Source organism: Takifugu flavidus, chromosome 12 (genome assembly GCF_003711565.1).
Source record: "Takifugu flavidus isolate HTHZ2018 chromosome 12, ASM371156v2, whole genome shotgun sequence".
NCBI lineage: Eukaryota > Metazoa > Chordata > Actinopteri > Tetraodontiformes > Tetraodontidae > Takifugu > Takifugu flavidus.
In genome coordinates this window covers 5,000,319-5,016,550 of record NC_079531.1, presented here as the reverse complement: position 1 = coordinate 5,016,550, position 16,232 = coordinate 5,000,319, and the positions used below count along the sequence as shown (strand labels likewise).

The following is a 16,232-nucleotide window of genomic DNA, read 5'->3' as shown; positions in this document are numbered from 1 at the left end:
TTATACACTAAAAAATGAAACAGTTTAAAAGCAGATGGTACGGGTGTGAATAATCCCAAGGAGGTTTAAAACTCAGTTCACAATGAGGGCAATAATAAAAGGTCTAATAAGGCTCCATCAAAAGATGACTCATAATCACAATTTAATAACCATCATTAGTCACAAAATAAAACCAGAGATTATAAAAATTAAAATTATAGCGCTGATAGCGCTGAACAATCAAGAGTCAGTTGTCAACACATTTGTGTTTTGGGAGTTTGAAATGTTAAAATCCTATTGACTGACTGAAGCAGGAGGTGATCTGGCCGGCGACAGGAACTCAGAGGTGAAGACGGCCTCTGCGTATTCTCCCATAATGCTCTCAAACTCCTCTGCGACTTCCGCCAGAGCCTCTGACAGCAACTCCTCCGCCAGGCTGTGGGGCAACAATGGGAAATAAACGTTAAAAGGGCTTTGTGACGGGTGTTTGTGTCGGCTTTATTCTGGTTAATGACGCATAAACCTGTACTTAGAGCTTTAATTATTATCAACTGAATATAAACAGGCTCCTCAGGCTCCTTGGCTCTTTAAACAGAAGCTAAATGATGCATGGTTTTGGCTGGTGGAGCATCCGCCTCCAATGTCTCACAACCGGCATTTCCCAGCAGCCAGGCAGCAAACAGGATTCACATGAAAAACATAAATAACATATAGCTACGTCCTACAGCCGGCAGACAGAGGAGCATGAAATTTCCATCACAGTCTTTCTTGTGTTTTTGTCCTGACTACGCGAGTGGAGACACTTGTGTTGCACAAGGGCACAGTCATCCCAACTGCTCCGTGATTCCCATTTCCTCATTTTCAAACATTAGGGAAAACCCCTGCATGTGATTAACCCAGCTTTCCTCCGCCGGCAGTTCCATCAGTCAGGTCCCCATCTCCCACTTTGCCTCCACTTCTGGAAGACTCTTTGAACAGTTCCCTGGAATTTAATTCCCGGCCCTTCGGCCATAACATTTTCTTGACAGCTCTTTTTTTTGTATGTGTGTGTTCTGTAGTGGAATATCAGAGGGTATACTTCACAGCATGCAATTTTATCCCGATTTTTCTTCAGTTATTATGCTTGAAAACCAGAAACTGTCAAATTGTAGCACGATATAGCGTCTATATTTGTAAGTAATGGGAAATACTACAGGGCCACGGTGCAGTCCATCGCCTCTGGGTGATCCCTTTACAGTGAGAACTTCACAGCCAGCCAGGATAAGAAGCAGACAGAGAAACAAAGCATAAATATTCTTTTAAAAACACAGATATACCTGTCCGCTACAGCCCAGGGGTTGATGCTGCCGACAGCCTCGTGAGCCGCGGTGCGCAAGTAGGCCTCGTAATTTTCTCTGTACCGTCGGATGTTTTTCAGCGCGCTGCCTGGCAGGGAGATAACGGCCGTCCTGCTCCCCTCCGCAGGGCCTGGGAACGCAAGGCTGCTTCTGAGCTGCTGTTCATCTCGGGACGCTTCCTCTGACAAGCTGTTGTCCGACAACAAACTGTATCTGAGGAAACAGAGGATGTTCCAGTGACTTTTCCCCAGTTTATATAGAATGATAAGAGCAGCACAGAGATTGGCCAGAGACCCTCCCTGTGCCTGCGATGAGGCCAACCGTAAATCTATGAGGCTTGTCCGGAAGCAGGTGATTTTTCTCACCTTCCCTCTGTGTGAACGGAGTCGGGGGCTCAGCTGGGCTTTGCCGTGGTTTGGCATTTTAATCCTCTCTGTTTGGACAAATCATTCTGGTTCCTGAGATGGCGCTCTCTGTGCTATATTTAGCACCGCGCTCCCAAAGCAAAATGCCTCTCTGCTGTGCCGCTCCGCCTCGACGCAACTTGAATCTGGTTTGAGTGTGAGGGCTACAAACCACTGGAGACCCATGAATATCCAAGTGCCAAGACACTCTGTGAGTTTCTAGACCCCATTTCTGGTGTGAAATGGGGTGATATACAGTATGATGTGTGTCTGAGGACTGATGTGGTACCTTTCAAATCTGCACTAATGCTTTTTTTGTGCTGCATTCAAATGCGGCAGCCAGGATTCTTTCCTTGATAATAATTCCCAGGGAAAATCATCAGCAAGGTTGATGCTTTATATACAGTAATTGTAAAAGAGAATACTAAAATCACAGACTAACAGCAAATACTGGATGCGTGTTAGAGGTGTAATCTATCCTGCCTCTGGCCTAAAGGACAGTGAATATTAAAACCTTGTTTGTTCACGAGGGAGAGTGTTTGTTTCTTTATTTTGCCTGGATGAATCGCTCCTCTCCTCTATACATCAGATTTAACAGGCAAAATAGCTCAGCCCAAACACATTAGTAACGCCACTAAGACATCACATCGGTTTAATCCCTTAATATCTTGAGGACTGCATTAAAAAGTATGATGACACAGCAGAGGATAAACAGTGAAGGGACTCACACAGAGACCTCTTTACTTGTTTGGAGCATAAATATACTGAGCAGCACATCAGTTACTCGGTCTGCCACGCAGCAAACAAGGCAAAATGGGCTGGATTTTTTTTTAAAAGAATTCACTTTAATCATCATTGATTTGTCTGACAAGTAGATGGGGTCAAGCAGCAGACGGGGCAATCGGTATCTGTGCATCACGGGTACATAAATCTTATCTTCTGCTCCCCCCACTGTTCGATAAAACGTTATTAAACCTTTTGTGGAACTGTAAGAAATTGCCTTTGCGCAACAATAATGGAAAAGGTAAACAACCACCACCACACAATCTTCTATAACAATCCTCCATGAACAACGAAGCTGTTCGTAAATCGCTTACACTTGAAGACTGCCCCCCCAACCCCCCATTCCCACTCTTTAAACTCTAAAGAAAGCCACAGAGGTGCTATGAACACCAGCCCACCTGTGTCTCTATCAGTCACTGAAAACCCTCCAGCCATGTTTGCACATGCGGGGCATGAACACATGCATAATTCTGTTTTCCTGCAGCCCCCTCAGATGAAAATTCTGTGTTATGAACAATGACAAGAGACTCTGCACTACACCCCCGCGCACTGAAATCTCTCCATCTGCTACAGTACGCACCAAAGGAGTTTTAGCTCTTTTACAGAAAAAAGATGCAATTGGGGAGGATTTTTCTCTCTGATCCGACAGGGTTCCCTTTTAAAAATAGTGAAACTTAAACAATACATATATATCACCTTAACTGTTAGCAGCTGCCCAAATATTAGCATGAGCGCTGATAAACTTGACTAATTATCGCTTTGCATCAACAGTGTCATTAGACATTTGATCCAGACTCTCGTCTTGGACAGTAATGCGGCTCATTTCCTCAGGATGCAGATGGAGAATAACTGTCAGCTTTCATTTCTCAATTATCTGAACTGTGAAATTAAGATCTCATTACTTCTGGTGGAACTGACACGTTCTGATCTGTCCTACATGAGGGATACGTGTTGACAAATGCTTCAGTGTGCAGACAGCAACAAGCATGTTGGTTAGCATCAATTTGGTAAATGCAGCAGGCAGTCAGTTTTATTTTTTGTGGTAAATTGTTTTCTCTTCATTAGACATTGTCAGTCGGTAGTATTTCCCCAGGGAGAAATTTTTCCTTTGTGTATTTTGTTATGGAAAACACAATATCAGTTTAAGGCAGTGGGTTTCAAAGTGAGGGTCGTGGCCTAGTGGAGGGGGACACCAGGGGGCGCTAGAGGGATCCACGGAATTTAGGAGTGATAAAAATGCAGAAATTCACAGAATCGTGAATAAAATTAAGATAAGATATTTTGGATTGTGCAGTTGCACAGCAGATGTGCTGATCTCTTGAACATAAATATGTAATAAAGGGTTTCGTCGATGAATAGAGCTGAATTCAGGAAATGTATCCAGATAATTCTCCAATCGAAACAGGGCCCTCTCTTCTCTATTCTCATGTGAGCGATGCTACAGTCTGGGTGCGATGATAACAGAATTTTCATCAAACGTGAGATAGTTCAGATTGTTATGAAAAACTCAATTGGTTGCGCTGGTAGAGAACGTGTGATCTCAAGTAGAATTTCACAGGTTGAGTGTACAGTAAATGCAAAACATGCTCACCCAGTATCTACAGGCTTCTCCAGGATAATATTGGCAGCGGGGGTCTGCTGCAGCACTGGCATGGTGAGTCTTATTGGCTTAGGTGAGACTGTGTTGGAAGCTGGAGTACGGCTCTGTGCTCCTGGGGTTAACAAAGAAAGGATGAAGAGGAAGGTGAAGCAGAATGATGGGAGAGAGTTAGTCAGGATGGCATGCTCTCTTGACTGTAGCACTCTCTCTCCACCTACAGGACACATTGGGAAGTGATTTCTCTGAACACACCCGTTATGTTTTACCTGTTGCTCCTGGTGCGTCCCAGAAAAGAGGGTCCGAATACATTATAGAAGCACAGCGTCTCCTCACTTCATCCTGTTCTCTCTGCCCAGACACACAGAAGCAAATCTCAGGACCATTTCTCCCACCTGCCTGTAGTCAACTACTTCAAATGAGGTCACGAGGGGCAGCCGCCTTTATCACTAAACAACACAGGAGTGAAGCTGGCTGTAAATACCAGCTCGATCACAGGTGACCTTTTCCGGCCTTTTCCGGGCTGACCGTGTTGTCAGGGTCAGGATTCTGCAAAGTAGCTCTCACCTGCATCTCCTCAATACGGAGCAGCATGTTCTCCAGGGTGGGGTCCTGCAGACAGTCCAACTGTGTGTCTGGATCAAAACTCCACGTGTTCTTCACGAGGTCCCCTGGCAGGGCATGGCTCAGCTGCTCAACAGGCTCTGCCCTCTACGGAGAAGTACATATGTACCAAATATACAAGACTCATAATATAGAATTCTAGCCCATTTCTGCCCCCACCTCTGTGTTATTGACAACAGTCGTCTTTGCATTCGTGTCAGGTTGATTCCTCAGCGATTCCCGTGCGTCGTCCAGAAGAGGCTGAATCCTCTCTCTCACCTGCTGCTCAGCTCTCTCTGCCCACTGCGTTGGTGAAAGAACTTCAGACCTGTCAACCAAAATGCACGTTATGGAGCTTCTTACTTCCCAACTAGCATTACAACCCGAAACAAAGAAAGCTGTGGTGCGAAATATATTGTATAGTACATTACATCGAAAAACTAATTGAGATGACCGAAAAACAAAACATTTTTAACAAATTGGAAGAGAGAAAAAAATACAACATAGATTTCAGTGTCTAACATACCTAAAAGCTCCAGTTTAAAGTATATAAATAACATTTTCTTTGCTTCATAAACATATAGCTTTAAATCTGCCTTCTCTCTAATTCCACTTTATTTATACTCCACCTTAATTTCTGAACACATTCAGTGACTTCGTTATTCAGCTGGTTGAGCTGATCCAGTCTCTGCATCGTCATCTTTCCCAGCCAGGCCTCCCTGTGAGTCATCAAACCCCAAAGCAAAACTGAAGATCAGTTAACAACTTCCCATGCATACTGCAGGAGCCTCATCTGTAAAATCCAGCTGTGAGACCTTGATTAAATGCAGCACACGAAGGCAGGAATCCTGAATTGATTAATCAGAGTCGCTCAATCCGCGTGAAAACGGACAAGCTATTCTGATAAACAGAAACGGCTTCAATCAAGCAGCTCCCGGGATTGATTTATGGGAAATAATTAACTTTCAATTACGTGTAAAAAGATTGCCTGTGTAAGGCTGGAACATACTTGGTAGATACATTTGTATTTCATGTCAATGCTCTGGTCTCATTCCTGATATTTCTAAGATGAACAAAACAAAAATGAACCTGTGTGATATTAAAATATGTATGAGCACCACCTCAATGCTTCTCTGTGAGCCTGTTGCCTCGTTTCTGTGCTTAACGACAGCTGCTCGGTCTCTGATCCTGCAGCTTCCGTCTGCTTTGGCTGGCTGGTTGAAAGCTTTGTGGGGGAGAAAAGACACCGCGGCTCTGGTAGCCTCCTTGGAGGCGATCTGCACACATGAAGCGGAATGATTAAAATACTTTGACACTTCAACCCTTGAGGCAAGTCATTAGGGATGGTGGGGGAAATGCATCATGGGAAAATTCGGAAATTAATTATCAAGAAAGGTGAAGAGTTCATGATCACACAAAGAAGAGACAAGATTCTAGTTTACAGTATTTACATTATTTAGAGTAAAGGCCTACTTGCTACATATTTTTGACTGATTTGCATCATATCTAAGGTTATCTTGAGGCTTAAGTTCTACTCATACTACAGTTCAAACCTGGATTACACAATGTTCAAAGTGCAAATGAGGTTCCAGAGAATCTGATAATAAAAATAAAACTCTTACCTTTGCAGAGGAGGAGAATGAGGGGATGTGGGCTTCCATGGGACAGAACGCTCTTTTTGCGGGGGCTGGTTCACCCTGAGCTGAGACGAGACTGTAGCCTGCTGAAAACCTGCCGGCTGTTTCTGTTTAAAAAGTTGTAAATGTCTTCAGTGAACAATGGGGGTTCCTTCTCTACACAAGCCTAGAGTGTATCAGTTTGATTTTAATAATAAAGCACATTGCTTGTAGCAAAACACATGTATAATATAAGGCATCATTCATTCTTTGTCCATATTTACCTTCATATTTATGTCATGTTTGACAGCCAGAGGCTGTAACGTCACTTTTCTTTGCCGATTGTCTGAGCGAGCTTCTCTCTGCAGCTCCCTCTGGTGGACAAGCCACTCTACACCAGCCTGGAGGACCTTGCCTCTGTTGGGGTGCTTCTGAGAACTAGTTTTAGGCTTCCGTATGGTCACCTGTTTATCTGTTGAGATATAAATATAGAAATCCAATAGAAAGGTCAGGTCATTACATCATCCGTCATTACATTGGCGAGGGCTCTCGATCAGCACCTTTACAACTTGGTGGCCTCATTTTGTTTCCATGGAGTTTTAGATGCATTTAGAACTCACTCCAAGGGGCCTCTGTCTCAAGATGCCCCTTAAGTATAATAGGAGCCAGCAGGTAATACATGCTCAGAAGATTAAGCAGCAGGGGACAGAGTTCTTTATTTACCTGCTGTTCTTTCTTCATTTTATCATGATTTAAATACAAAGGGAGGCCAATAAATAAGAAAAACTCTAGATCTGAAGGAGCAGTTTTATGCAGTTTTGAAGTGTTGATTTAATCCTGCAACATTTCAGTATGTAATCTGTTACATGAGCAGAAACCAACAGCGTGATCACCTCTTCTGGAAGACGCGTGTTTACGAGCCTCTCGAACAGGTGACTTGCTGAGACTCCTGGGTGCACTCATGGGCGGGGAGCTGCGTCGTGGAGACTTCCTGTGTGGCGGACATGTTCGAACCTGCAGCCTTTTGATTTTAAACACTTGTTTACCAAGGGCAGAATTCAAAACCTGCAAGGAATAACAGCAAAGGAAATGAGAAAACCAAATAAGCTGCACATTGTCAATTAAATGAAATATCGTTAATTGCACCCCCACCTCAAGCTTTTGTATGACCTGGAGGGCTGATTCAGACAGAGCTGAACTGCCTTCTTCTTTGACCTGAGCTGAGCAGATAGAGAGCTGCTGAATCAGATGGACCAGCTCTCTGTGATATGAAGGCACTTTTCCATGATCTGAAAGCTGATGGATAATAACCCGCAAGGCTCTGAGTGTCCCACGGTGGAGGGCTGCAAGCCTGTTTATTATAATAGGCTGAGAGAATAGACACAGCATTCAATAATTTCACCACAACTATATATATCTAAGAGTTCAGAGAAGACTGTACCTTTTTATTCTCCCATACTTTCTGATATTGGAATTTTCTGACATCTGCCTGTACCTCATTCACCTTGGAAAAAATAAATACACATTGATATAATGTCACCGACACAGGATCAATTCAAATGATTTTGCCATACAAATACCTTTTGCTGGAGCACGTAGACGATGCGTGCTGAGTGAGCCACCTGCTTCTGTCTGCGAGTTTCCAGTTTTTGTTGCTCTTCAGGCTCCAGTGGTTCCTCTGGGATTGAGACTGTTTAAATAGCAATAATAGATTTTCTGAGAACCTGTGTTCATTGCATGAGGAAGACAGAGGTCCCATAAAACAGTTATTATGACTTACCTCTGTTGGTAAGGTCTTCCACTTTCTGGATAAAACCATCCAGCTCATTGAGCAGCTTTTGAACCTCCTGGCTTAAGGAGCCTGTTTTATCTACCTCTAACTGTGTTGGCCCAGGGTCTCTGGTTGGGGGTGAATAGTCAAACTGAAACATCGAAGAAACTGAGTTCTTCTGTGGTGTTTGCACAGACAATTTGGCTCCTAGTTGTCTTGGCTTGCTTTTTGCTCTCGAGGCCATTAATTCTGTTGTAGTTGGAGAGTTTGCCTGTTCCTATAATAGCAACAAAAGAAAAAACTGAGCCACTGACAGTTAAAGTGATGAGCAACATTTACCAATGCTTTAACAATAGATTATGAAGCTCTATATCAGCAGAAAAGTTACCTGATGCTCCTCTACCCCAGTTGTTTCTAGTAGGTCGACTTCCTGTGAGGCTTTGGCGGGAGATTTGGTCAGCGACTCCCGGTGCCATCGTCTCAGGTCTCGTTTAGCCAGTTTAACAGCAGCATTTAATCTCTCCTCGGACAGAAAGGAGAAGTGGACGGCGCTTCGGAGATTCTCCACGGTCTCCTCTTCATTTGGTGTTGGAAGCAGCCGCTCGATCAACACAGGATGGGTGACCCTTGGCTGAAGCTGCAGATCCCTCAGTTGGACAAGCCTCTGAAGCCCGGCCCAGTAGCTGTCAGAACTCGTGGGCTTTTCCTCACCCACATTCTCTATCACGATGGGGCCTGGTAAAGGTACTCGGATGGCACGGTTTCTGGGGTGTGCAGGGATGGCTTCATTAAACAATAGCTGTGGAGCATAATATACAAAATATTCCATTATGAGGCGAAAGACATTTCTGCGATCTTCACCCTTTCTCAACACTTAGTGATTCATCTAATTTGACCGCTATGGATTAAACATCAAATATGTGTAGTGGTGGTAATCTTAAAAAACACAAAATGCGCCAACTTCAACAGGAGTATTATTTACCTTAGTTTGTGACATTTGGGCTGGTAAATATCATGCGATTGCACGTAAATAATTCAAAAGAAGCAAACACGGAACCATTTTATACATTTTAAATCAAATTAAAAAGTTTTTTTCCTATTTTAGAACATGTTGCATACGCTTTCAAATGGAAGAAGACTTAATCTTGATAATAAAGCGAATTTCTTTCAAAACTTTTCGAAACGCCGCCGTGACAACAAACCGCCGCTATCCGGAAGTGGGTTGAACCAAGTACGGATCCTCCAAGAGGTCAAACATCCCAACAACCGCATTATGTTAAATCGCAAAAAGTTTATGGTGCTACTAAAATATTGATTTAGTATAAATTCGAAATAATGTTACTAAACCACGTAAACGTGTGTTTATATGATTAACGGAAGGGTGAAAATTGTAAATTGCGCTGCCACTTTAAGAGCCTTTGCACTTACCGGAAGTAGGGTAGGTATATTTGAGTCGTTCTACGCCGTGTCTAAGGAGTAAGTTTGCTGATGCAGTGAGTTTTTCACACTTGGACTTGAATTCTGCATTTGTTTATTAAGACAGCATTTGAAAAATGTCCCATTACGAAGAAGTTAACGTTCGTGGCTATGAAGAATTCTGCAAAGCCGTGACAGAAAGAGATGGAAAGAATATTTTTGCATATTTCTCTGGCGATAAAGACGATCATGGGAACAGCTGGTGTCCAGACTGTGTGAAAGGTGACTTAATCTAATTCACCATATGAGTATGTCCATATGAATGTCTTTTTGTGGTTTTTATCGAAATATTTGGTGTTGCGATTTTGTGTTGCAAAACCATGATCGTCACAGTTGTGGTTACACGTAGACGTCTTATTCAGTCAGAATTAATGCATGTTTGTTTTCATATTAAATTGTTTCACTCTGTTTTGGTTCCCTTCTAGCCGAGCCCGTGGTAAGAGGAGAACTGAAGCATCTTCCTGAAGGCTCTGTCTTCATTTACTGTCAAGTTGGAGGAAGAACTTAGTCAGTGTTTTCATTTATATTCCTGCATAACAAAAGTGTGATTTACTCAAATCATGTGCACTGATTTCCGTTTTTTAAAGTTAGGGTGATGTTCGTTATATATTACAATTACTATGTTTGTTGTTTGAGTTAATAATTTAAGAATTAAATATAGGTTGGTATCAATTTAGATTAAGCTCTAAACAATTATTAATATAGAAAAACAATTGTAAAACAGATAGAAATAAATGCAAAATGATGAAAAGAATTTATTTCAGTAATTTTTGCTGACCTCAGTCAAAATTGCAAAAACAACATATAAATTCAGAATCCAAATAATTGTTGATATTTGAAGAGATATTTTGAAAATCTGCATCATAAATTTTAGGCTGAAATCTATCTTCTCCATTCCCCAGACTAATTTCTTTTCATATTTTTCCCCACACTTCAGCTGGAAGGATCAAAATAATGACTTCAAGAAAATTTGGAAGTTGACTGGAGTTCCCACTCTGCTCAAATGCGGCACAGTAAGAGCTTTTTTTTGTGTGCTTTTCTGTCTTTTGACCTGATGGACGTCATTTACTAAGTTTGTCGTGCACTTGTGCTTATTAAACCTGTTTTAGCCTCAGCAGCTGGTGGAAGAGAAGTGCTTCAAAGCAGAACTAGTGAGGATGATGTTCACGGAGGACTGAGGGATCCTGCACTCTTTACATCATTCAGACTTTCAAAGTTTCTTCACCTAAAGAATAAATGTCAAAATTGTTTTATAATGTACTGCATCCTGTGAATAAAAATTTAAATGTGGAGTTTTGACTTTTTAAGCACTAATCGTTCATAAAATCATATTAAAAGCTTGAATAAACCTGCTGTAAAAATGATTTTTGTCAGGTTTGTGTGATTTCTCATGTCTTGCAGTTAAAGCCATTCTTTTTTCTAATAATTTGTCGCTTGTAACAATATTTCTAAGTTTGTAGTCTCACGGAAAATATTAAAACACTCAAACTAAAATGTTTCTTTTTGTCGTAACCCGATGCACTTCCTCACTGTGGCCACAAGATGTCAGCACATCCGCGGGGCAATGTGAAGGCGCGTCTGTGCGTTTGAATTGCACATTTTCTTCACATTTTCTCATCAAATCTTAATAAACCAAGACATTTGAAGCAGGTGGTAAGAATAAAAAGCCAAACAAGATATAAGCCTAAACAAATTCACTATTTTAACATGTGGTTTTATTTTATACTTTGAACAAACCTTACATTTAATTTATCTATGCCACGTAGGCCATATTAAAAATCCTTTGAGGCCTAGCTATTTATAATATTCATTCTCAAATGTCATGTTCTTGGTGTAGTGGGTGGGTGGTGGTGGTGGAGGGGGGAGTGCTGTAGCTGGAGTGATTAAGCGGAGAACATTCCTGCACAGAGCTCACACCGGAGGACGAGCAGCGGTGAGACGCTTCGCAGGGGCCGCCAGCGCGAACAAAATCCTCAAATTGGAGGTGAAATCGGTGCAGGGTGCCGCCTGAAGACAGCGGGTGCATGCATTTCAGCAGCCTCGGCTGACGGTAACGTTGTGTGTTCGGGGGCTGCGCGTTCGCGATGTCGGAGTTTCTGGTGAGTCTTCTCGGGGAGCGGCTCGTCAACGGCGAGAAAGCCGAGGTGGACGTGCAGGCGCTGGGCGCCAAGCTCTCCCTGGTCGGGCTCTTCTTCGGCTGCAGCCTGAACGCGCCGTGCAAACAGTTCAACGGCAGCCTGTGCGAGTTCTACAGCAGGTTCAAAAAGGCGTCGGAACATAAGGACAAATTGGAAATCGTCTTCATCTCGTCTGACCAGGACCAGAAACACTGGCAGGACTTTTTGCAGGAGATGCCGTGGCCTGCCTTACCTTTCAAAGACAGACATAAAAAGGTGAGTCTGCTTCTCCTGGATTAGTACTTATTCTCTCTTTTGGCCCTTTAAAGCGGTCTGTGCGCCTCCCGGGGGCCTCTGTCACCGCACAGGTGGAAATAGTTTCATACCGGGTGGTGAGTGTGGTTTCCCTTCCAGCTCTACAATCAGAGCAACTCAAGTCCAAAGTCAGCTTTATACAAACGGACTGAATGACCATTATAAAGTTGTGCAGAACACATCAGTCAGAATAGATTAAAATCAATGGAATTATCCACCACTAGATTACGATTAAAATTAAAGCTTTAGATTTAGGAGAAATTTTGATGAAGGGACCTAAATGTGGCTGTTTAGGTAATTCAGTAGAATAATAAACGTTTATTTATGCAAGTTCCATTGTTCAGGTGACAGTTTATTATTGATGTACTCAATCTGAAGAATGATTTTATTTAATTTGACTATCAGTGTTGACATCAGAGCTCAAGAATTTAGAGCTTCCAGCTTTGTCCTCTAACACTTTCTCGGGCTCTTTTTCAGAAATTAATACACCATAATTTGCCAAAAATAGATTTTTTTTATATATAGGCCAAGGTAAATATTTAATTTCTTTTCAAATAAAAATAGGAAAAAAGTCAAATTATAGGTAAAATCACAAAGCACGTATGAAGTCTCGTATCAAAGAAACAAACTGATTTGCTCAGAACACATTTTAAATGCAATTATCTAAAATATTTGGGGCTTCGCATTGACACTCCAAGGAGACCCAGTTTGCATTTTGTCTGTAAACACGCTGAAATCGCTGCATCTCTCCTGTCTCGCCACCTTTTGAGAGGTCATGCCGCCTGACCCCTTCTGCGCCTGGACGAGGCGGATTCTCTCGGCGATGATTTCAGTCGTAATGAGGTCTGGGAAGGGGGGGGGGCGGGTGGGGGGTTCTGCTGTTGTCTGAGGGTCGCAGTGCAACAGTGTTGTTCTCTGCAGGAAAACACCCCAGAACCATTGTTGCTGTGCTGGTTGTGGCTGACAGAATAGAGAGAAAAAAGCGTTGCAGCGTTGTGTGTGTGTGCGCGCATGTGTGTGTCGCAGAGGCCTGTAGTTGCCATTGTTACTGCCTGTTCTTTTACATTGTAGTCATCAACATCTATAGGCTACAACCGTCCCTCCATATACTGTACAGATTGTGTGTTATGACGTGTTCTGGCAGATGATTCGAGACCCCCCGTTGATTCCTCAACCTCTGGGGGCTTGTGAGGGCTATGGTGGCTGATGAGGGTCAGCACCATTTTAATGTTGACCCCCCTCCCCTGCTCGGCTCTGTTGACGTTCCGGGTCTTCAGAGACTAAAGGGTCCCCTCGCCTCTAGACTCGGGCTCTTCCGCGGCGGAAGGCCAAGCCCATCTCCTCCTCGCCCCGCATGTTTCAAAGCCCCACCGCCCAGCAGCAGCAGCGGGGAGAAGCCTGGACTGCGCCTCCCCTCTTCCACCCTCCTTTTCATCGCACAGGCTCGGCCTACCTCTCATCGGAGGCTTTTGTGCCTGACCGTGGGCTTTTTCCGTGGCAGGAAATGTCTGTTATTCCATGAAGTGGAGATAATATTCCTGATTAAAGACAGAAAGACAGGAGAGCCTTGCGCTCCCCTGAAACGAGGCCCGGCTTTAAGAACCGCTCGTCTCAGAAACGACACAATAAAAGGCGCATTTTGGGATTTTGAACGACATTTTTCCCATTGATAAGCTCATTTCTCATTCGATACTTCCCGCTCACGACCGATCAGGTTCCGCAGTGACAACACGCACAGGTGTTTGTCGAACCTTGACGGGCACGTTCTCCGCGAGTGAGAGGAGGTGTGCTTGATGTGTGGGGCTGGACGGCTGTCTGGCCCTTCTGGCACTGCACGAAACCACATTTCTCCCACACCCCCAGAAAACGTGTGTGTGTGTGTGTGTGTGTGTGTGTGTGTGTGTGTGTGTGTGTGTGTGTGTGTGTGTGTGTGTGTGTGTGTGTGTGTGTGTGTACGTTCAGGATAGTGCATGTTGTTGACCTGATGGTGTAGCTTGGATCTCTTCAGGAAGGTCCAGAGGTTGAGATTAGACACGTGAGGGTTGGGGAAACGTTCGCCAGGCGCCCCCTAAAAACCCATTTCCTGTTCCAGCTGCAGCAGAAACAGGAAGCGCTGAACCGGGACCGTCTCCCTGCGCTCTGCACCTTTGCCTTGTTCTCGGTTTCAGCCGGTCAGAGTGAAATTGAAGACAACAGACGCGGCTAATGTCTCTGGCACAGGCTGCGGTGACTCTTTCTCTCTCTTGCTTAACTTAGCAGCTAAATCATTCGAAACACGCAGAAATCACACAATATCGGTTCCTTTCCATGGAAAGAAGCCCAGAGTTGTTACTGCAGGTCATAAATCGCCCCCTCTCATGCTGCTGTCAGATCCAGAAGGCTCGATTCTCCTTTCTTCGGAGGGTTCTTGCTCCCGGACCCTCCCCCCACTCCATCCTCAGGTCTCTAATTGCCCCACGCCACAGCTCAGCCGTCCTCTTCCAACATAATAACAGCAGAGTTGCCCCGGGGGCATCCCGTCATCCAGAGCCGTCTTTCTTCCCCCTTTTGTTATCTCTCCTAGATTGAATGTTTCTTCCCTTTTGTGTTCCGCCATCATCACCACTGCTGATCGTGTTGCCCGAGTTAAACGAAAAGGACGGGAGGACGGGCGCCGGCTTTGAACCTCGGCGCTCTGCAGGTTCTCCTCTTATCTCTGGAAGGCGATGAAACCTATCTTCTCCTGGTTATCTGCTCCGTCAGTGAGCGCCACTGTCAATTTATGATGGAAATTTATTCATAGTATGAAAATTTCTGCCATCAAGTTTACCCCACATGATAACCCTTCAAATTCCATGCAACTGCACCCCCCCCACACACACACACACACACACACACACTTCATCCAAGTGTAAGAGCTGCCACAGCTCCTGCATGTGTCTGAAAAGAATCCCTCTGGACAAAAGAGACGGCTCGTACACAGAATTATGCCTTGCCTGCTGCAGGTGCATTGAGGAAAAATGATCTCGCTGATGTTGATTCAGCTTAAATAATGCCCCCCCCCCCCCCCCCCAGGTGTAAATACTTCCTTATTGTGTAACATAAAAGCTTACATTGGAATCGTGTATTCGAATTCCAAAAATGGCTGCACTTAGCTGCGATGGTGTGTTTTTAGAGCATAAAGAATGCACGCGCCCCCCCCCCCGCTCCTGTGACCTTTATGGGCATCTGTTCTGGCCCACATCTTTATAAAAAGATGCATTAGCGCGATATTGATGCTTTTATTCTAATCTTTATTTCATGTGGGCAGAATGTGAAACAATACAGTGGACTTTTAGCTTAGCACAGCGTGGAAAATGGCTAGCGGGATTGGTCCCGCGTTGATCACATAACCAATGAGATCCGGTGCCTACACAGGCGGCCGCTCTGAAAGGAAAAACCATCACGCTCGGGGAGAAGAATTTTAATTCTGGTTGAATCAGATCTCGTGACGTGCAGATTTGATACATTTCCACCTGCTTCCAGACCGTCGTTTCACACGCTGCACAGCATAATTCTGCGGACAAGTGGATGTGCTGATATTCTCCAGATGGTACCCGCGCGTGTTCGGGCACGCTGAGGTCACATGACTCCACGGCATTCGTGGGGAAGCCTCGAGGTCGTCGCTGGGTAATAAAATGTTGCCACGGCGTTGCCAAGAAACCGGTTTGTGCTGACGAGAAGGAACCGTTTGCTAAAAACAAAGTCAACACAACCTCTGCGGGGGGGGCGGCATGTTCCATTCCAGTGTTTGATCCACTCGTTTCCCTTCTGATATTAAGCAGCGATTAGCCTCAAACGCAGACTTGTTTTCAGGAAACAGGAAATCTGTGAAAGGATAAAGGCCGGAGCCTGTCGCATATCCCACTTTTTATTGTTGGGTTTTGAAAGAACGCTGCGGACCGGAGCGAATCCTGATGTTCAGCTGTGGAAGCGGAGAGGAGTACCTCTGGAGTTTTCCGACCTCAAACGGTGGAATAGTTACAGGAAAAACTCGCAAGGGCTTGGTTATGTGATTTCATGACGGGTGCTAAGGGGGGGAGAGACCCTCCATCAGCCGTCTCCTTTGTTCGGGTAAATAAACAGCTCAACGCCTCCTGTAGTTGTTCCAAGGAATGTGCTGGTGGGAAAAGACTCAAGCCATCAGACACGATCTCCGGTTGAGACATTCGGCCCCCTGCTGAGCTTGCGTGGCGGCTAAGCTTTTCCCTCTGCA

The 16,232-nt window shown here is 44.3% G+C and overlaps 3 protein-coding genes across 4 annotated transcripts in view; 2 read left to right on the top strand and 1 right to left on the bottom strand.

Annotated features, from left to right (window-relative positions):
• Positions 1-125: 125 nt before the first annotated feature.
• On the bottom strand, positions 126-9,312 carry kiaa0753 (KIAA0753 ortholog). 2 transcript variants are annotated; one of them, XM_057049280.1, is made up of 17 exons: positions 9,073-9,312; positions 8,479-8,889; positions 8,100-8,367; positions 7,900-8,009; positions 7,761-7,823; positions 7,472-7,687; positions 7,213-7,384; positions 6,604-6,791; positions 6,326-6,447; positions 5,825-5,980; positions 5,333-5,422; positions 4,884-5,031; positions 4,668-4,811; positions 4,370-4,451; positions 4,095-4,215; positions 1,296-1,529; positions 126-415 (listed from the first exon to the last, which is right to left on the bottom strand). In XM_057049280.1, exons 1-17 carry the CDS (start codon positions 9,085-9,087, stop codon positions 274-276), a joined length of 2,682 nt encoding a protein of 893 aa, XP_056905260.1. In that variant the 5' UTR covers positions 9,088-9,312; the 3' UTR covers positions 126-273. The 2 variants fall into 2 exon arrangements, with proteins under 2 accessions (XP_056905260.1, XP_056905261.1); XM_057049281.1 differs by having other exon boundaries at positions 8,479-8,854.
• Positions 9,313-9,508: 196 nt separating this feature from the next.
• Positions 9,509-10,930, top strand: txndc17 (thioredoxin domain containing 17). The gene is made up of 4 exons (XM_057049282.1): positions 9,509-9,788; positions 9,992-10,073; positions 10,504-10,579; positions 10,676-10,930. The coding sequence occupies exons 1-4, from the start codon at positions 9,644-9,646 to the stop codon at positions 10,742-10,744; spliced, it is 372 nt and encodes a 123-aa protein (XP_056905262.1). The 5' UTR covers positions 9,509-9,643; the 3' UTR covers positions 10,745-10,930.
• A 536-nt stretch (positions 10,931-11,466) lies between these two features.
• Positions 11,467-16,232, top strand: part of nxn (nucleoredoxin) — a 34,944-nt gene continuing 30,178 nt past the window's right edge. The window contains exon 1 of the mRNA XM_057048704.1: positions 11,467-11,959. Coding sequence (XP_056904684.1) covers positions 11,651-11,959 — 309 coding nt within the window. The 5' untranslated portion in view covers positions 11,467-11,650. The remainder of the gene's footprint in view (positions 11,960-16,232) is intronic.